General features: G+C 39.0%; 4 protein-coding genes across 4 annotated transcripts in view; 3 read left to right on the top strand and 1 right to left on the bottom strand.

Annotated features, from left to right (window-relative positions):
- The window catches only part of LOC141326235 (all trans-polyprenyl-diphosphate synthase PDSS2-like), a 51,009-nt gene extending 48,214 nt beyond the window's left edge, over positions 1-2,795 (top strand). Inside the window, exon 8 of the mRNA XM_073834955.1 lies at positions 2,518-2,795. Coding sequence (XP_073691056.1) covers positions 2,518-2,673 — 156 coding nt within the window. The 3' untranslated portion in view covers positions 2,674-2,795. The remainder of the gene's footprint in view (positions 1-2,517) is intronic.
- A 5,828-nt stretch (positions 2,796-8,623) lies between these two features.
- LOC141326236 (BEN domain-containing protein 3-like) lies at positions 8,624-13,426 on the top strand. The gene is made up of 4 exons (XM_073834956.1): positions 8,624-8,781; positions 9,485-9,539; positions 10,587-10,741; positions 10,846-13,426. Exons 2-4 carry the CDS (start codon positions 9,488-9,490, stop codon positions 13,105-13,107), a joined length of 2,469 nt encoding a protein of 822 aa, XP_073691057.1. The 5' UTR covers positions 8,624-8,781; positions 9,485-9,487; the 3' UTR covers positions 13,108-13,426.
- An 834-nt stretch (positions 13,427-14,260) lies between these two features.
- Positions 14,261-16,365, bottom strand: mtres1 (mitochondrial transcription rescue factor 1). The gene is made up of 4 exons (XM_073835189.1): positions 16,277-16,365; positions 15,047-15,486; positions 14,756-14,828; positions 14,261-14,576 (listed from the first exon to the last, which is right to left on the bottom strand). The coding sequence occupies exons 2-4, from the start codon at positions 15,475-15,477 to the stop codon at positions 14,394-14,396; spliced, it is 687 nt and encodes a 228-aa protein (XP_073691290.1). The 5' UTR covers positions 15,478-15,486; positions 16,277-16,365; the 3' UTR covers positions 14,261-14,393.
- Positions 16,366-16,719: 354 nt separating this feature from the next.
- Positions 16,720-21,772, top strand: matn3b (matrilin 3b). Its single transcript, XM_073834958.1, has 5 exons — positions 16,720-16,930; positions 18,388-18,894; positions 19,627-20,202; positions 20,871-20,970; positions 21,381-21,772. The coding sequence occupies exons 1-5, from the start codon at positions 16,762-16,764 to the stop codon at positions 21,424-21,426; spliced, it is 1,398 nt and encodes a 465-aa protein (XP_073691059.1). The 5' UTR covers positions 16,720-16,761; the 3' UTR covers positions 21,427-21,772.
- The last annotated feature ends 26 nt before the right edge of the window (positions 21,773-21,798 follow it).

A 21,798-nucleotide genomic window follows, 5' to 3' on the forward strand; every position in this document is an offset into this window, starting at 1 on the left:
TTTCAGCTTACTCTCACTCACATTAGTGAAAGCAGGTCTCTTCTGCTGTTTTTAACTCGAGGCCCCCCAAGGCCTTCTTAGCACAACACTTCCCAGAATTCATTTGGCAAAATGGCCTCCAGCAAAACATGTTTGTACGTGACAGTGGAGGACTAGACTAGAAGACCATTTGAGTGAGGGAGAGTGTAGAATATTCTGGGTTTTCATTTAATAGTAATTTATATGTTTAATATTATATGATGTATATTTTTGTTGTGATATTTTAGTATGTTATTTATGACATATTCATCATATATTTTTAATAATATATAAAAAATATACACTACTGTACAAAAGTTTACAGCCATACGATTTTATCGGAAGAAATTAATACTTTTATTCAATAAGCATGCATTAAAATGATCAAACGTGACTTTAAGATATAACTTATGGGTCATTCCATGTCAAATCAACCACATTTCAGAAACTTCCCTGGCTCAAATTTGTGATTTTGCTCTTTTTTTTTTCCCCTCTGAAGAAAGAAATACATGTAAAGTGATGAAAGCCAAATTATTAAAGTCATGGATGAATATTTACTGTGTAATCCACTCAATCGAGTTTCAAAACCGAATTTCAAGGGGGTAAAAATGACTTGAGAAAGACGGCAGCATCATAATGTTACTTTTACACAGAGATTGTTAGTTCTATTAGTAAAATCTGTTGACTTTAGCAATCTTTGTTACATTATGTGGATTCAAAAATGGGGAAACGGCACGTTCCAAGTTTTACTCCAAAGTTTCCATGCCTGTGAAGAACAAATAATGTTGAAACTAGTGATGGGTCTTGAAAACGAAGATTCTGAAAGAAAAGTTTATTAAGAGCTAGAATCTACAATCATATTGATATCTCTTTAATACTACTTGAGTTATAGGCTCACAAACTTTGGAAAAAGCACTTAGGCAGGTATGTTCAATGCAGTTGTCTTGACAGTAGGAAACAAGATATATCTCTAGTTTCAACATTATTTCTTCAGACATTCCTCTTTAAAAGAAAAGAAATATCATATTTTTGCGAGGTGACCCGCATTTGGTTTTTGACCACTGAAAATGTGTACAATTTAAAGATTTACTCCTGGAGCCATATTGAAATTTCAATATCTCTGGAACCAAATCATGTAGGGCCTTACAAATGAAGATGCCAAAGGGAAAGTTTGTTAAGACCCAGTATCTAAAGGGCATTAAGATATATTTAATATTTCTTGAGTTACAGACACACAAAAATTGCAGAGAAAAACTTGAAAAGTGCTTTTTTTCTCCATTTTTGAATGGTCACCATTGGCACATAATGCAACAAAGATTGCTAAAGTCAACAGATTTTACTAACAGACCTGCCAATCTCAGTGTAAAAATAACATTATGATGCTGCCAGTTTTCTGATGTTATTTTTACCCCCCTATAATTTGGCTCTGAATCACAGGTGAAAATTGTCATTGTGACCATTATGTCTTCATGTCTTTCTTTCTTCAGTCGAAAAGAAATTAAGGTTTTTGAGGAAAGGATTTCAGATTTTTTTCTCCATATAGTGGACTTCAATGGTGGCCAACAGGTTGAATGTCCAAATTGCAGTTTAAGTGCAGCTTCAAAGGGCTCTACACAATCCCAGAAGAGGAATAAGGGTTTTATCCAGCAAAATGATCTGTCATTTTCTAAAAATAAGAAATTATATTTAACTTCAAATGCTCATCTTGCACTACGTAGTCACGTTGGAAAGGTCATGCGTGACGTAGGCAGAAGTACTGACCCAGTGTTTACAAAAGCGAATGTGCAAAGAAAGTCAAACACCCGTTACAAAAAAGGTAAAAGGTAAAACAATGATGTGGGACGATTTAGAAGTTGGAAGAGAAAATTAGATTTTTCACCCTAGCCTAACTTTTTGAACCGAAGTACACAAAGAACCAACCGCGCATGATTCTGTAATGCGTAAAGGCGCGGACGAACGTCACAGAGCTAGTGCAAGATGAGCATTTGTTGTTAAAAAGTATATAAATGTTTGTTTTTTTTAGAAAATTATCAATTGCTTTGCTAGATAAGGCACTTATTCCTCAGCTGGGATTGTGTAGAGCACTTTGAAGCTGCATTGAAACTGCAATTTCGACCTTCAACCTGTTGGCCCCCATTTAAGTTGATTATATTGAGAAAAGTGAATGTTTTCCTCAAAACCTTAATTTCTTAAGGTTAAGAAAGACATAAACACCTTGAATGACATGGGGTGAGTAAATTATCAGGAAATGTTTATTCTGAAAGTGAGCTAATCCTTCAACTCATTTAAATTTTTATATTTTTTCATGATTCCAAACACATTAGCTAATGTTGTTATAATTTGTTTTGCAAGCAAATTCTTCTAATGTGTAGAAATTGACTGTTTCAAATGGTTCATTGCCTCTAAATTTGGTTAAAAGAATATTACCTTTCCCCTTTCAGTTTCATCAGTTTGATAGAGTGATATTCAAATTTCTCCTCATTCTTGTATGTTCTGCAGCTCCGGGGACTGATAAAGACGGAAAGAGGCGTGAGCCAGGCGCTTGACCTGTGCAGTTACCACGGCAACAAGGCCTTAGAGGCCATGAAGTGCTTCCCACCCTCCGAAGCTCGGTCGGCTTTGGAAAACATGGCCTGTGCGGTCACCAAGTTCTGAAGATGGGTTCAATCCAGATGTATATATGAATCAAATTCAGTTTGATTAATGCTGAAACTGAGCCTTCCTGGAGTTTCGTGATTTTTTTTTTTTTTTCGGGGTGCTGTTTTAAGAGGACTTACTTTGGAGTGCTTGTGGTTTGGATGATTGTCGCACACGGTTGAGTTTACTGGACTTATACACACTATGCATTTAGTCACCAAATCAGCTTTATCTTTTAAAATTAAATGCCTTTTTGAAAAAAACAAAACAAAATCTGTTTCTCTTTATTGTAAAATGTATGTGAATCCCTAACGGAGGTCAGTATTTCTATACACCACTTGAAAGAAGACAAGCAAACATTATTGATATCGTTGTAAGTTGATTCGTGAGCACAGAGAAACATACTGGTATTATAGTGGGTGGCATTAACTTAAATGTTTGTCCAAAAACCGATGACAGTGTGTGAGTGTGTTTGTGTGTGTGTGTGTTGTGGGTGCCCGGGGTGCTCCAGCAGCAGTGTTGGCAGTAATTATTAATGAGGTGAGTGTGTGACCTGAGTGAATGGGCAGGAAATGCTGCAGTATTGATCAGCTCAGCGAGAGGACTGGCGCCAGCCTGGGCAGCCTGCGGTTTCCCGGGTGACCACGGGGGGGACGACTAGGGTGTGAAGTGGGGCGTAGGGGAGTGACGGTCACCGCCGACAGCTGCCGGGCCACACACACACAAACACACACACACTTGAATCACTTGAAGGACAGTTGCATGCAGGAACATCAGTACCTCGAAGTTCCTTCCATGTCTCTCTCTGGCCTCAGATATGTAGGCAGGATATTACACTAAGTTTGCTCCGTAGGAGCGGGACAGCCCTCTGGTCATACATGAAAAATTCATTTTGGCCTCAAGCGGACCTGAGAAAAGTCCCTGTGAAAACCTACGAAGTCAGAAAGGACTTGACACAACACCTCCTGTCAGAGGCAAACTCTTGAGCTGTCTTGCTCTGATCAGAGTTTGTTCAGACTTTCTTATTAGTGTCACTGTGATCTGAATTACTTATCACAGATCCAAATATCAAACTAAGTGTAGAAAAACAGTACGAAAGGTCATGGGAGGTCTTTTGATCTCAATCATTGAGGTTGTTTGTATCACAGTTTAATGAGTTGTATGGAAGTTTGCTTCATTTAATCAGTCATAGCTAACACTTTACAGACTGGAGGAAATCAATGTGTTATTAAATTTTCTGGCCATTTTCGTTAGTTGATCAGTGCTGGCTTAGTTTGTACACGTCTTTCAGTGACCTGGCCTGAAAAACAAGCCCAAAATAAGCGACCCAGTCTGGGAAACTAAGCCCAAAACTGACGACGCCTGGTTTTTAAAATAATTATTGTATCTATTATTTAGAAAAAGTCTTAATATTGCGCTAAAAGCAGCTAGTAATAGCATAAAGATGCTGAAATCAAATGTTTTTTAGCTTTTAGTATGAATGTGTTAGCCTAAAGGTTATCTACAAGCTAGTGTCTTCCAAAACAATGAAAAAAATCGCATTTACAAGCTATAAGCATTCCGCCAATACGGATCAATGATTTTGATGACATCACCTTGTACTTCAGCTTCTCGTTAAACTTTCTGTCCAATTAAATGCTCTCTAGAATCTGATGTGTCCCGCTTCTTCACAATATAAAAAAGACGCTCGGTTAGTTTTCACAGATGCGAACAAACAAAGCTGCGATACAAACAAAACGCTATTGGCTATTTAAGAAAGGGGCGGGACTGCTGGATATGCCGCCCTGTCTTTCTGTTTCCATTGAAATTACGTCAAAGCACGTCAGTGGACCTTTAAGATGTCAAAACAGACTGGTACAAAAAGTTCCAGTCAGTTTGTGGGAACAAACAGAAAAAACACATATTTTGCTACACACAAAATAATGATTAACTTGTCACATGTTTTGTTCTATGAGAGGCAACCACTAATAGGCCCAAATAAACAATTGTATTATGCAAATATGCCCAAAAAACGCAACCCATGACTGCCCAAATCTTTAAGCAACTTCTGGGAAAAAAAATCACAAACAAGCCCAAACTTAAGCAGACTTGGCAACACTGCTGTGCTTTTGTTGAACTGGCAGACACTTCTCAGAATCCTCAAATGTTTTAAAAAATAAATAAATAAAAAAAGGTGAAGTTTGCACTTTACCAGCAGGGCTGCCAAATCTGCATGATAAACAAGCCAAAAACTAGTCCAGTACCAAAACACAAAATAAATCACTCCCATACCTAAAATATTATACATATTTTACAGCCGATGTTATGCATTACACGAACATTTGAACTTAACTGTGTAGTGATGATTTATAAACTGTCTGTTTTCGTAAATGAAATCATCTTACCCTATATTGACATCTATTTGGATATATGTGGCCCTGGACCACAAAACCAGTTTTAAGTAGCATGGGAATGTGAGCATGGGAGCATGTAGCAATAGCAAAAAAATACAGGTTTTGGGTTAAAATTATTGTTTTTTCTTTTATGCCAAAAATCATCAGGATATTAAGTAAAGATCATATTCCATAAAGATATTTGGTAAATATATCAGAACTTTATTTTTGATTAGTAATATGCATTGCTAAGAATTTAATTTTCTCAATATTTCGATTTTTTGCAACCTTAGATTCCATATTTTCAAATAGTTGTATCTCAGCCAAATATTGTCCTATCCTACCTTATTTATTCTGCTTTAAGATTATGTATAAATCTCAATTTCAAAAAACTGACCTTTATGACTGGTTTTGTGGTCCAGGGTCACATATATCAAATATAATTATCGAAATATGTCAAACCTATAGCCTGTGGTGGTAACTGTGTAGCCCAATTCTGCTGGAAAACCACGGACTTTGAACAGGAGCGTAAAAATAAGTACCGTTTCCAAGCAGGTTTCCCCAAGCTCTTCCTCTGTCTGCCAATGGTCACAAACCGATAGCCTCGCCCTAAACTCGCGCCATTCGTTCAGCCACTGTTATTAGTCAGAATGCCCAGACAGACATTTTTTGATAGCGTCAGTGTTTACTTTATAAGTCTTTGCTATTCACTTTTTTCTTCCTGTGTAAGTGGGCACGGCCATTTGTAAATTTTATGGGTCTGGCTTCTGGTCTCAGCTATTTTTAGCTGTACAAAATAGCTTGTTTTGCTGCTTGATATTGCAAATTGATGTGTCTTACCATATTATTTTAATGTATTATCTTAATTATGAGCACACTAGTTTGTAATGCAAACAGTTTTACTGTTTACTGCACGTTGTTATTCTTCTCTTTTTTCCCTATAGCGGATAATGATCCGGAAGTCTCACCCATTATAGGCTTATTTCAGCGTTAAAGAAAAAGGTGGCGATATATAACTTATATGTTTGTGTGTGTTATGAGGGTCAGACAGCGGCCTATCGAAAGTCAGACATACACATAGACTTGCAGTTTGAGTTTATGGCGGTCAGTATCATCACCCTGGTAACTTGATCCTGTCTCTGTTTTTGCGCATGGAAATGATTTTTGCGGTTTGGCAATTCGTGGTAATCCGATCCCCTGATGACATGGTGGCTGGATTCGCACAGGTAGAGCAAGCGAGAGAGTGTGTGTATGATAGCAGCTCCACTTCAGCAAAGCTCAAAGCTATTACAACACTCATTTATTCGATACAGACAGGCGACTCTCCGCCTTCTTTATGTGTTTGGGTCTGGGTGAGTTATTTTAGGACAGGAGGAGGCTGGTTCGAGATCACTCACCTAGATTTGGTCTCCGTGCATTGAAACGAAATTTGTAATATCGGTGTTTTAGGTCTTTGCATAATAAGATTAATAAGCGCTCTTGTTTTGCATTATGACTCGTGCATTTTCTCACGTTTGCTTATAGACCGAAAACATTTTATGGCATTTTTAACTGATGAAATGCAAAACAGTTGGACAGCAGTTTAGTCATGTTATCCAACAGTTTATTATTAAAACAATTGTGATTGTATTAGAGTTTTGCGTTTTGGGACAGAATTCATGACAATAATGGATTTAAGAGTGTTTTGAAGTACTGCAGGCGTTTGAAATGTCAGTGTTTTACTTCGGCACAAATGCACTAAAATGTCCTCTCTCGATTGACGGATGCAGTTCTTTCTCTCATGAGATAAAAAATGAGATGAGACGCAAGTTGAAATGAGTCTTTAACGAGTTCCGCGTTCACTGAGCGCGCGCGTCCCGTAACAGAGGTGCGAGCGTCATCGCATGAGTGCGTGATGGATCAAACAGCCCACATTACCTGAATAATGACCGGCGCCTCATCACACCCACATCTCAAAGAGCCATGGCTCCGTGACTTAATGCAGACATCACTAATGCAGACATTAGTAATGCGCGTTACGGGCCATTGGCCACATCGGGTGCCGGTGATGAGTGTCTGAGAACATAGTTTCAGAGGTGTGTGTTTGCGTGAGGGCAGCAGTGGACTGATTTCACCTATTTGCTTAGTGCTAGATGATGCTGTATGTTGTGTAGTGGTTTGGTTTTGTAACAATGTACGTCACCCGTTAATAGATCATGAATTAGATCTAGGCTATTTAGACCGTGTTGTTTATATAGATATTAGTTTTATTTTCCAGTTTCAAAGTACTTTATTTATGTGATTGTTTGCTTCCAACAATAAAATAAATAAATGTTGTTAATAAAAATAATGACAATATATACATTTAAATAAAATTACAGATTATTTATTTGACAGCAAAACATTTTACAATACAATAGCCCTGCAGTACTTGTCATATCCACTAGACGGCAGTTCTTTGTTAAACTGGCAGTAAACAACATAAAAGCGCTGACACTGTTGCGGTTAATTAAACTATCAATATGTTGTTGGCTAGTTGTAACTATCATGGACAAAAAAAATACGAAGATCACCTTATTGATGTGCTGATAAAAAATTTAATAATGGTTTTTCAAGATAACATAGTATGTGAAAGATTATTTATGTATAGGCTACAGAAGGCAATTTAGATCTGTAAATTAAAACGTAACCTAACGTATATTAGTTAAACAACCTGCATACTTTTCTTTAAAAAGTGAAAACTTAACTTAACCTTAATCCAGATTACTTTTTTAGCTGGTGAGAAACTGTGCAGAACAATACATTTAGGCTAATTGTAATGCTTTGGCGATTAGTATGCAAAATGCATACTACTACGTTATCACTTTGTTTTATTTATTGTTAAAACAACATTTTGAAATCTACAATTTGATAATAAGAATCATAACTTTTGGTCCTAAATGTTACAAATGAGATTAAATTCACTTTTGGCCAACATTTGGTTTAATGTGACCCTAGACCACGAAACCAGTCTTAAGTAGAACGGGTATTTATTTATTCAGTATTCAGTAAATATTAAATGCAAAGCCTTCTGTGAGAACAAAGTACATCCAAACAATTCGTGGTAGCCTATCATTTGGTTATCTTGGTGTTGCTTACATTTCCAATCTCATTACTCAGAATTTGCTGAACGTCATTTATGTAACTGTACCACCTCTAAATCAATAACGTTTTGGAATAAAACAACAGAATGTACTATAAAACGTAAAATAATAAACATAAACAATACACTGAATATCTCATATTTATGCATGATTATATCTAAAGTAAATTACGGTATAGTAGGCTATTTTTAAACATAAAGCATGGTTATTGCAAGTTGTCTCAAACAAATTAAACTATAAACTCTGATGTAGGATTGCACGGTCACGAGCGTCTATGACGCGGGTGATTTACACTCGTGGAACTCAGGCGCGCGACTCGAGGGGCCTCTTGAAATGACCAGTGTGTCACGAGAAGTCCCACGCCACAGCGCGCACTCCGCGCGTTTCTCTGCCACGGCACGGCAGCTCAGGGATCCACGTGGGGTGGGCTGGCAAAAACCCACAGCAAACCCACAGCTGTGCGGAAATGACACAGTACCGTCACGTCACGCGAGAGGGCACTGACTAGAGAAAAAAAGCAGCGGAGAGAAACACGGACAACAGTTACCCGTGGACAAATCCACTGGATTTAAAGACGCGACCATGGCTAATGCCTCCTAACCCACTGCACACGGCTGCCCGGAGTCGCAAAGGTGAGTTTGATTTCAGCCGCGCAGGTAGTTTATGCGCGCCGCGTTGCGGGAGACGGAGCGAAAACTCATCGGTGGATGTTTTTCTTGCCGCGTCACGCAAGAGGGAGAGTTGCGCACGGGGGAGGGAGGGGAAACACGAGAGAGAAGGGCAGCACTCGCGTATTACAGCAAAAGACATAAAGAGTACGTTATTTTCTTAAGACATATGCAGTCCACAGAAGGAACGCAGTAGGGAGCCCGCTTGTCCGTCTGTCTCCCCGGTTGTACCGATCCGTGGGGTTTCCACTGGAAGAATGAGGAAGTGGAGCCGGTGGACGGGGGTCGGTACGGTGAAGCAGCGCCTCTCCGGTGCTCTGGCGAGACTTCACGGTGCAAGACGTGAAAAACAAATAGGAAAACAATCTCACAGAACTTCACCGAAGAGAAAGTCCACTCCGAGAATAAAGTTTTACACGCATCATAATGTTCACACGCTTGTCATCTGTGACCAGTCGTTTGTAATGCTGACTTAACTGTCTAGCAAACAGGCCAAATGCTTCCTCTTTTTAAACAAATTATTATACCTAAAGATTTGTATCAATAAAGCAGTCAGATATTTCTAAACTTTCATTCCCTGTGGCTGACAAGTTTAAGAGAGATGTGCGTGGACAGATGAGATGTGCGACTATCAAATAATATCTGTAATTCTTGTGTCTTCTTCCAGGACATGAGCTCTTCTGTGTGCATGGTTAATGCAGATGGACAAGTGCCTGATAAAAGTATGTAAATAACAATTCACACTGAAATCATTCTTTGCCCTTTGTGAACTTTCATTAAACATCACAATATCTGTCTAGTAACAGGCGTCACATCAAAATGAACACAGTCCAGTTCAGCTTATATAGTGAAATGAACTGACACACCTTGTCATCAAATGTTGTATTTAACCTGCTTTTAGGATCACCTGAAATGGAAATCAGCACTACCACCCTACATTTTTTTCATGTTTGAGAAGAGTTTCAACTTGAAGAACTTGATCAGTATCCCTGATATTAATATGCAATAACAGGTCACCTAAAACACTTTATATTGTCTAGTTTATAGAGGTTCTTCACTAAAATAACTACTTGAATTCTTGTTGAAACATCACATTTACAAATAACACTACCAGTTGTGAATGTCTCAGCTGATCATTTGTGATTGTGTAATTACTCACCCTCATGTCTCGTCAAACCTGTAAGACATTCGTTCATCTTTGGAACACAAATTAAGATATTTTTGATGAAATCTGAGAGCTTCCTGACCCTCCTTAGACAGCAAGAAATGTTGTATCATATCGAAATGGGTATCGTTAAAATAGTCCATGTGGTTCAAACGTAGTTTTATGAAGCTACAAGACTACTTTTTGTGCACAAAGAAAAAAAGAACTATTCAATGATTTCTTCTCTGCCGAGAAGGTCCTCCGTCATTATGGAGAGCACCACAATGCATAACAATGTTACTTACAACCTTTCTGGACCTTGAATGTGGAAGGATCCTTGCTGTCTATGGAGGCTCAGAGAACTCTTGAATTTCATCAAAAATAACTTCATTTATGTTCTGAAGATTAAACGAAGGTCTTATGGATTTGGAGCGACATGAGTGTTGACTAATTAATCACAGAATTTTCATTTTTGGGTTAATTATCCCTTTAATACCAGATGTAAATTAGGCCAATGTGTTCTGTCTCCTCATTGGAGTTGTACAGAGTTGTGAGATGATATCTGTTGGCATTTCTCTGCATTCCTAAGTAGTTTTGAACTCTTGGTTTTTTTCTTTTTCTCCAGAAGTTAAAGTCGAGAAAGATGCAGAGGATGTTGTTGAAAACACAGCGGGAAAGATGGAGAGCTTCTTTAAGCGCATTGCAAAACGATCAGCAACACACACAAGCCCTGAGGTGGAAGGGCCTACAAGTGGGAAAAGGGTCAAGGTGACAACACAGGTAAGATGAAGTGCAAGGAACATTTGTTACAATCACAACTGGTCTGGTTTGATATCTCTTTTGGTACAAATGATTAACAGCAACATCTCACACTTACTTTTCAGGCAGGAGAACATCTCCTTGACAGCAGTTCAGATAATGGAAGCAGGTCATGTTCTCACAGCCACAGATTATCTCCACAGGAGCAGATTCCCATCTCTTCATACAGGAAACCACTCTACAGCATCACACATCGCATTTCTGAGCGCAAAGCTGCATCCAATCTGGACCAGCATGGAGCCCACAATGGAGTCAGAGCAAGCCATAATGGTGTCCACTTCCAAAATCTGGGCAACTCTAGAAAGCACCACATGTTTAAGGCCTCTCCTAATGTGGGGGTTACAGGGTCTCCTGCTGCCTTGGATTCTCACCTCTACCCGCTCATCGAGAAGATGTTCTTCCTCCTCAACTCGCTGAATTCCAGCATGACCCAGCTGCACAGTAAGGTGGATTTGCTCTCGCTTGAAGTGACACGCATCAAAAAGCAGATGAAACCCTCTGAGATGGTCATGGAGTTTCAACCTCCTCCTGAATACCAGCTGACCAGCGAAGAACTTACCCAGTTGATGGAGCAAACATCCACTGCTGGAGATCTTGGCTGCAGGCTTCTTGTTCAACTGTTCCCAGAACTTTTTACGGCAAAAGAATGCACGCATGGCTGCAGCACATGCAGCCTTACAACCAAACGGACTCTAGATTCATTGCACCTTCAGCTAATACGTAACTATGTGGAAGTCTGCTACCCATTGGTGAAAAACGAAAACGTCTGGCAGACAGAGTGCTTGCTGCAGATCAATGACTTCTTGAATCGTTTCTGGGCTCAGAAGGACATGGAAAGCGGTCAGATGTGTGACAAACAAGCTCCAGTGGTGGTCGGGTTCGACATGGAAGCAAATCATGCTTGCCACTTTATCAGTGAAGATGCTCAGGATGAGAATCTTTCCCTCAACTCCGGAGAGAACGATGTTCATCCAAACAATGTCAGTTCAGATATAGTATTTGAACAACATGAGGTTGCAGGTGATGACTCTGAAGACTTAACGTCGCCGGAGGAGCTTGTCGTGTTTTTGTTGAACAGGCTCTTCCCGGAGGTGTTTGAGGAGGGCAAGTTGCCGGAGGGCCACAACAGCATTGGACAGTTGATCATTGACTCGGACAGACTAGAAATTATACGAAAATACATGGAGGCAAATTTTCCTGATATCCCGGAAGAAACCTGGCTGCAGTTGTGCGTGCAACGTATGGAGGAAGCACTGGAGAACGCTTCAGTTAATGGCAGCGGTCGTGAAAACCGAGAGATGTATGACACCACCCGTCTCCCTGATAACATCTCCATTGTTAAGATCAGTGACCTGTGTGATTATGAGAAACCAAATCGCAGGTCGAAGAAAACGTGGCTGGAGCCTGTGGATTTTGACCAGCTAGAGATTCCCCCTCCGGAGTTTGATGTTCCTCATGAGTATTTACTTACTAAGGAACAGCTAAAGAATAACTACGAAAGCAGTTTATCCATTGGGAACTTTGCATCTCGACTTCTGGTTCTCATGTTCCCCGAGCTCTTTACTTACGAAAATGCACGGAAATACTACAACTGCAGTGGATCTCTAGGAAAGAAACAGCTGGATCCCCTACGAATCAATCTGATCCGGCATTACGTCCAGCTGCTTTACCCACAAGCTAAGAATGACCGCGTGTGGACCCTCGAGTTTGTCGGCAAACTTGATGAGCGCTGCAGGCGACGGGATACCGACCAACGGCGTTCGTACCAGCAACAACGGAAGGCCTGTTCACCTGACCAAGAGCCTGACTCAAAAGACTCACTGCTAACTGCTGGTCAAATCAATGTTCTCACTTCAGATCGCCTAAAAGAGGACTTTGAAGTCCTATCTTCACCTCTGGAGAAAAGCAGCAAGGACTTTTGCAAAATCCCTCTTGAGGACCTTTTGGTGTCCACCCCAGACTTCCCAGTGCCTTCCGAGTACCTGCTCACGGATGCTGAAGTAAGGGAGATTGTCCAACAGAGTCTTTCCGTGGGAAATTTTGCTGCTCGCCTTCTCGTCCGTCTCTTTCCAGAACTTTTCACACAGGAAAATTTACGGCTGCAGTACAACCACTCTGGGGCCTGCAACAAGAAACAGCTGGACCCTGTGCGTCTCCGACTCATCCGTCATTACGTGGAGGCTGTTTATCCAGTTGACAAAATGGAGGAGGTGTGGCACTATGAATGTGTGCCAAGCATTGACGAGCGCTGTAGGCGCCCCAATCGCAAGAAATGTGACATTCTAAAGAAGGCAAAGAGATCAAACAACACTGTGACTTATTCTTAGACAATGTTCCTGCAAAGTGCAGACATGTTTTCCTATATTTTACACAACATACCTGTTATTTGCACAAGTCCATAAGCTGAAGCATACTGAAACTCGGTCTCTGTTTAAGGTCTAGTTCGGCTGGTCGAGTTCACATCCATGGCCTTTAAACGGGATGGTTTAGATGGTGACAGGAAGTTGGTGATTGAAGCCACTATCACACGACAGTGAAATATTAGTGTTACTATTTATATGCCAAAATATTATTGATGTTATTCTAATGCCTAATTAATAGATAAGCTAAAGTTAGCCTTAATCAACTTAAATGTAAACATTTAGTTCTTTGAAAATAATAGGTCACTTTAGTTTGGGGTGAGGGCAGAGAAGATATATAAATATATTTTTTGTTTTAAGTTGTAGCAATGTTGCAGCACTGGCTTTTTCTAATTATCAATTGAAGTATGTCCTGCCTTACAGGAAGTAAATCTTATTCGTCTGTACTTAACTATAGCACCAGGTTATATGTTATATATTTTTAAATAAAAATCACTTCCTAGCCAAGATGGGTTTCATGTTCCTTTTTATTTTACTTCAGATACAGAAGTGAGGGTCATTAGGGCCTTTTAGGGCCTTGTCTTAGAAAATCATAAAAGTGAAAGGGGGAAGACATATTTGATCTTTGATGTTTAAATTCATTGTATACTCCACCTCTGACCATTATAATGAAGAGAAAAAAAAAGAAATAGTTTGAAAACGTATTTGTTTGGGTTTTGACTCATTTTTGAATCTTTGCCAAAATGCTGTGCAAAAACCTTTTAATATTTCATTTTTTTTTGTCTGGATCTCTTAGTGCAGTTGTATGCTCATTGAAAATCTACCAATGTCATAAAGACAATGGTAAAAACAAAAACAAGGTATCATAAAAGAAATAAAAAAACAACTAATATCCCAAATCTGATTCATCTCATAATGTGATTTTGTGAATCTAGTAAACAAACGCTAAATAAAAATAGAAAATGCAAATAACCAAAACCACCTCTAAACAAAAGGATGTGTTTGTGTTCCACTTGTGACCTGTAAAGTTAATAAAAAAAATCTTCAGGTAGTATGAAACAGTTACGAGAACTACTGTTAAGTGAATAGATGTGAGGACTTTCAGTCCTTTTCAGTTTTTGTTGGGCATAGAAAGCAACTTAAATCGTCAATCTGCAGTTTCAGAATCTAATGGTTGAAGAGTGGAATAGAAACTACCAGTTTTGTCCCACTTACTGACCTTTCACCCCTCAAACACACCACAGAACTGATCTTTACTGCTTATACACATCCTTTCTGGGAAGTTGAAGGTGTTTCCAACTTCTTAGGATGACTCTCTGCTTTTCTGCATCTTTTGTCTCTCCAACCACCTTTTTTAAGATCACTCTCTTTAGCAAGACCGTGTCCATTTCCTTGTCCTCATTTAGGATCAGATCCAGTGTATCCCCCTCTTTAACCTGTAGAAGGCAGGAGACCATGGATTGTTAAATTAAGGTGTCATTTTTGCTTATACTAATTGGTACTCAGATTAATTCAGTAATGAGAAGACTACCACAAGCAGGGTAGGTTTTATTGCATTCATAATTTGTTCAGCTAGTGTTCCTTCTGATTTTACCACTAGAGGGTGCTGACTTACCATTTTGCTCTTCTTGGTGAGTTTCTGACCATTCAGTCTTAATTTGAGGTTATAGAAAGCATCCTCCACGCCACTGTAAAAGAGATAAATCTGTTAGTTACAGCCACTGACCAAAACACCTAAACTAAACATACAGCCATTATGAGCAAAGATCATATACAAACGTCATCAGTCCATTCTCTCATCAGGTTCTATGAGACAAAACTAGGAGTTACATCTGCAAGTGGAACTGAAAACACTAATTTGTTTTCATCATTTGCTCTGAACATGATGAACAGTTCCCCCTCTTACTTTCGTGCAATGTCCAATCCGGTCTTCAAAACTAGATCGAAACGTAGAGATTGGACAGTTTTCTCATGGTCTTTATAGTCTTTTGGCAGGCCTGGGTCATCTGCAAGCTCATCCTCGTAATCACTAGCCTCTGCATCTTCCTGTTCCTCCTCCTCTTCCTCCTCCTGCTGCATTGCTTTTTGCTTTCCCTTCTTTCTCGTGCTCTTGAGTCGGGTCTGATGGAGCGACCAGCTCTGCCGAGAGTCCCATGATTTTGGCCACATAGCTGTCCGGTGTGTCTGGGGAGAGGCTGAACCCCACAGTTGACGCGCGTGTAACGTTCGTGGGCACCACATGCTGAGACCAGAGGCATGGCATGGTGTGAGCAGCTGGAGGGAGTTCAGTCTGCCCAGCTGCCGCAGGGCCAGCGCCTGCACTGACAGACTCTGCATACTGTGACACTGAACACAGACACAAGAGAAAAAGATCAGATGAAAAAGTTGACATAGATGCACACAAGTCTATATACATATATATTGTGAAAAATATTCAGCTTTTGTGTTTTGCGTGTATTCCTGCTGAAAAAAACAGCTAAAACCAGCCTAGGCTGGTATTAGCTGGTTTAAGCTGGAAGTGTCTGGTTTTAGCTGGTCTCCCAGCCTGGCCAGGCTGGTTTTAGCTGGTGGTTTTCCAGCCTGACCAGCTAAGACCAGCCTGGCCAGGCTGGAAAAGTGGCCAAAACCCCTCTAAAACCAGCCTGCTGACCAGCTAAAACCAGCCAACCAGCCTAGGCTGGTTTTAGCTGTTTTTTTCACCAGGGATAGCATTCTGTTGAGAAAATATATATATATGTTCAACAGAATGCTACCATACACAGAAAACGTAATTTTGAAATAATTTCCAGCTGAATGTTTTCCACATATTTGCATTTGAGTCTAGATGTAAACGTACAAGACATTCAGCTCGATATTTCGCCAAATGTTGTTTTTATGCTGTCTAAACTTCACACCGTTTAGTGCTAAAGGGTTTGTCTGTACACTTATCCAAATAACTAATTTGAGAACGGAAATGTAAGTAATATACGTAATGTAACGATATGTAATGTAACGATAACGTCTTCAGAATTTGCATAGACAGCAACTCATAATGTGTTTGTACCCCAGACCACTGCTCACGATAACTCTTCAGGATACTTAACCATCAACAAATACAAAAATAACACTTGAAAAGACATAAAAAGACTAATTTTACCTAACTGAGTTGAGTGATCTTCCTTTAACTCTCTAATCTTGAGCTGACAAACGACGAGCACAGTAAAAACAAACTAGCTGTCGCTGCTGCTGTAGTACTGAACATTTTACAGCGCCCTCTAGAGTCGGGATGAATTATTATACACAATGCAGAATTATATTTAATCATTATGGTTTTAGAAATATCATAAAGTTATAAAGTTTAGCTAATAAAAATTACACGTTTATTTTGGAATTTCCAGAATGCTTTGAGCACTATTTAATGTGTACTATCTATGCCGTTTTGTTGTTTTTCTGCACTACATTTATAGAAGACCAAACGCCCGCCCAGTCAAACGCACTTGTTTCTTTGGATTGGTGGCTGGCGCTGGACGTCTGGGGGCCAGCGGCTTTAAAACATCATGTGAGCGCCTCCTTCTGTCAAAACTCTTACAGTAGGTCGGAATAAACACAAGCACGGAGATTTCTGCATTCATCTTCATCAACATGACATGCTTTATTTGCATTTTTGTCTTTTGTTTGTCTGCATTTTTAATGGAGGCACAGGGTACGTATGGCCCTTACGTACGGAATCATAATCAGCTGTACGCGGACCGGCAGAGATCTCAATTTACCCCCAATATGCCTGGACACGGCAACTCCATCAACTTTGGAGGTATTTTCTTGACTGTTATTTGTAACTTTATTATTATTTTCTTTTTCAGCAGGGACAGTGTTAACATATTTTAAATATATAATTTAAATCAAAGCTTGAAAAGAATTACACGTGTGGATTTCACATGCTTTTAATAAATCTATAAACATGTGAAATCCACACGTGTAATTGTTTTCAAGCTTTGAATTTAATGAATATTTAAAACATGTTAACACTGTCCCTGCTGAAAAAGAAAATAGAAACCATCACATAATTTGTAATGGTTTTACTGGTTAAAATGGGAATTGTACTGTTTTAATGGAAACTGTAAAGGTGCCTATTGGTCTGTACTTGTAAATGATCGCCTTCTATTGGTGGCTTGTTAAAACCACTAAATCCTAATAGAATATGTCCCAAATCACACTACAGGAAACCATATTTTATTTGTGTTAATAGTTACAGGTTGATGGTTTGAAAACTATTAGAATTTCTGTGATGGTTTCTATTATCTTGTTTTGGGGTTTTTTTTCAGCAGAAGTCTGGTATTATTATTATTAAAAAAAAGCTAGTGAATACAGAAAAAACTGAGTTCTTTGTGTTGTAATGGCATTAGTGCTCTTCAGTAACAAAAAGTAACCTAGCCTAATGTAGTCCTGTAAAATTATGTAATATACTCACAGCTGGCCTTTTTATTTTACAGTAGGCCCATTAGCAGTTTTTTAAGTGCTTAATGACGGATCAGAGACCTTTAGACTTCTAAAACTTTGGGAAACAGTGGTTCTATTGAGTAGTACATTACAGGAGTAATTAAATAAAAAAAAACAACTTGTTTTTATTGTTCATTAAAAATCTTTTTCACATTCTTTAATCTTTCATGATTTGAAAAATATGATTTGTGATTTTATGATTTAAGACATATCCTCCAAATATGTACTACAATGACTATTTTTCTTTCAATGACATATAACTATTTTTCTTTCTGACATATATTTCTGACATATCTGAAATAATTAATTTAGTAATGTTATATACTTCTAAACAGAAGTATTTTGTTTTATATGAAATTTTGTTTTATATGAGAAGTGGATCTGCTGCTATAACATGTTTCTCCTTCAGGTTGACATGTTAAATTGCAGTCATTCACAGAGAACTTCTGAACAGGCCACTGACTTTGCCTCACTGCTTGCAAATGGAGAGTTTTAGCTTATGCTTTTGCTAACAACCAAAAAGTGTCATCACAAACCCATATCAATATCATATTGCTTTAGTTTAAACCAATAGAGTAATGGCTTACTTTACTGCTTCTCTCCCTCCTTTTCTCATTCTAAATCTCCTTTTTATGCTGTCTTTCTACTCTATTTTATTTTTCATCTGCCTATGGATTCTTGACATTTTTTCCCTCTCTCCTTCTTTGTATTTCTATATATCTGTTTACTCCATCTTTCTCTCTTTCTCTCTCTTTCTATAACCAAACAAAGCTCATGGCTTTAATCACAGGGTTTACAGCTATCATCATCGCAACCCTCATCAACATCATCACCAGCGGCCACCCTGGAAAGGGCCTCCTTTTATCCACCACCGTCCTGCCTTACCTGTACGGCCAATCTCACCTGTCCATCCTGTCTGGCCAGTCGTGCCCACACCGCCCAGAATACCAGTGGTGTTACCTGCCCCCACAGTGCCCATGCCACTCACCAAGGTAGCCACCCTACCCCCACCACCTCCAACACAGACTACAACCACTACAGCCACAACAACCACAGCAACCACAACAACCACAGCAACCACAACATCCAAAGCAACCACAACAACCAAAGCAACCACAACAACCAAAGCATCCACAACAACCAAAGCATCCACAACAACCAAAGCAACCACAACAACCAAAGCAACCACAACAACCAAAGCAACCACAACAACCACTCCAGAGCCGGTCAGTACCCCTCATGGCACACCTGCCCCTGCCGAACCTTCCACTGACCCAGGTAGACCAATCCCACTGGTTGCAGACGACCAGTCTGGTTCTCTTCAATCCGTCTTAATAATCTTTCTCTTCTTTCTTTCTCTCTTTTCAAGGTCATTTATAGGGGTATAACAATATATTCATGTCACAATTCGGTTTTATACACAGTACTGATCTTGCTCTCACAATACTATAGTATCACAATTAAAACTGTATGATTTTTAGATATTACTTATAAGATGCATGTTAAACAGGTAAAAAAACTGTTTACCCAAAAATGAGGATTTGCTAAAAATGACTAATCCTTGGACCATCCGAGATGTAGCTGAGTTTGTTTCCTCAGCAGACCAAATTTGGAGAAATTAAACATTACATCACGTCTTCTATCAAAAATATTGCATATTTTTTCTTTATTATGCACAATATTGTAACTCTCCATCATACATTTTGTATTGCAATATATTGTGACACTATATATTGTTTCACCCCTAGTCATTTAGCATTAAACAACCTGGATAAAAAGCAATAATGAGGCAATCTTATCATCTTATTGTCTACAGAAATGCAATTATTTAGCACAAATGGGATTAACTGACTCAGTTTCTTTCCTTTTTCAGTCACAATGCTGCACTGCTAACTGAGGATCCTCTCTTTTCAATAAACAAACTTTTTTTTACACATTAATCTCTTTCAGCATCACTCTGCATTTTTTTAATGTGACACTAATTTTCAATAAACCATTTCTCCCTTACAGCTCCAGCCGAGCTCTGCAAGAGCCGTCCTCTAGACCTGGTTTTTATCATTGACAGTTCTCGCAGTGTCCGCCCTGCAGAGTTCGAGAAGGTCAAAATCTTCCTCTCTGAAATGGTTGACACTCTTGATATTGGATCCGATGCCACACGAGTCGCCCTGGTCAACTACGCCAGCACCGTCAACATTGAGTTCCTACTAAAAAAGTACTTCAGTAAGGCTGAGGTCAAGCAGGCCTTCTCCCGTATCGATCCACTCTCAACGGGAACCATGACTGGCCTGGCCATTAAAACCACCATGGAGCAGGTTTTTACAGAGAATGCTGGGGCCAGGCCACTGAAGAAGAACATTGGTAAGGTGGCCATCATTGTGACTGATGGACGGCCGCAAGATAAAGTTGAAGAGGTGGCAGCAGCAGCAAGGGCTTCTGGGATTGAAATATATGCTGTCGGAGTGGATAGAGCAGATATGCGGTCTCTCAAACTGATGGCCAGTCAGCCTCTTGATGACCATGTGTTCTATGTGGAGACATACGGCGTGATCGAAAAACTCACATCTAAGTTCAGGGAGACTCTCTGTGGTAAGAGAATGAAGATCCTTTTTTGGGGGAATACAGTTTAGAATGAACTGGATCATATTTTAATTTGTTCTAGAATCATAAGGCAATCAAAATTAAATGAATGCATTATTAACTATTATCAATATCATTCAATAGAAGGAATCTTTTGCATGTATAGTATTATTTCATATATAATATTTCATTTTTTGTGGTTTTTGGTTGATCAGTAGTAAAATGATTTTTGCTCATTCAGCTGATTTTGCAGGTTTCGATGCTTGTGCGCTTGGACACAACTGTGAACATATCTGTGTCAACAACAATGCCTCTTATTTCTGCAAGTGCAGAGAAGGATATGTTATCAACTCTGACAAGAAAACATGCTCTAAGCAGGCCAATGGTTTGTCATGAAAATATGCATCAAATATATATATATAAAAAAATTTGATGCATATCCTAAAGGATTTTATTTGATGCATACTAAAGAAATGCATCCTTAAGTGTTTTTTGATTTTTGGCTCAAACTAAATGCCATATAAATGCGGTATTGAAATCAGACATTGTATCTGAATTATAAATCATTTAAATAAGTATGTGTTTAATGACATGTTGATAGCATATGCAGTGATCATATTTGTGTCATTTTTTTAGCATTGTAAGTATACAGTAAAACATGTCTGTTTCTTTTACAGAAGAGGCAAGAGGAGATCTGACTGAGAATGCCTGCATGTGTGAAGCTCAGATTGCATTTCAGAGGAAGGTTCAGAACAGCATACAGACACTTACTGGCAGACATATCCTTTCAGATTAATACAGCATGTGTTTGTCACCTATCCTGATTCAATAACTTTCTCACCCTGTTGAAAAAAAAATCAGTATGTGGTGGTTAGGTATGTTTTGAAGCATGGCAGCTGGTTTGAGCTGGTTTAAGCTGGTCCTGAGTTGGTTATAAGCTGGCTATGAGGTGGTTTAAGATGGTCATGTGCCGGTTCTAAGCCACTAGCTTCTGCTCAGGAGGACCAGCTCATAACCATCTTATAACCAGCTTAGAACCAGCTCAAACCAGCAGCAGTCTGATAAACTTGCAATGTCCTGAGAGAGTTTTCACATTCACATACTGGACAGAGTTTATGGTGTGTTTTTGATGTCTTTTAAAGACATTTATTGCTCCAATAGTCATATTGTTTTTCTTAACTGTTCTTACTGGATGACATCTCAAATAGAGTGCAGCATCTCCGTCGTGCCTAGAGTGGAAGATGGGACTCTGAACAGCTTGTTCTGGAAAAAAAAAGAAAATCTCTTAATAGATGCCTACAATGTATCCCATTCATTCCTCATTTTGTTTACTTAATGAAAATGCGCTTATAATTCTTTATGTTCTGAGTATGATCATCATATATCAAATTATCTGTTGACACAAAGTGTTACATGTTTTTAAGTAAATTTTTCCTTTATTTTGGGAAAAAATAGTGTCATAGTAATATGCAAAGTATACGCACATCATTTTATGTTGTTGTCTATTTTGAATACTTGTACACATATATGAATGAATATATAAAGAAATTATAACAAATAAAAATATTCCTTGATGTTATTTTTTTGTTTTGTGTTATCTTTGCA

The sequence above is a fragment of the Garra rufa genome, chromosome 2, assembly GCF_049309525.1.
Source record: "Garra rufa chromosome 2, GarRuf1.0, whole genome shotgun sequence".
Classification (NCBI taxonomy): domain Eukaryota; kingdom Metazoa; phylum Chordata; class Actinopteri; order Cypriniformes; family Cyprinidae; genus Garra; species Garra rufa.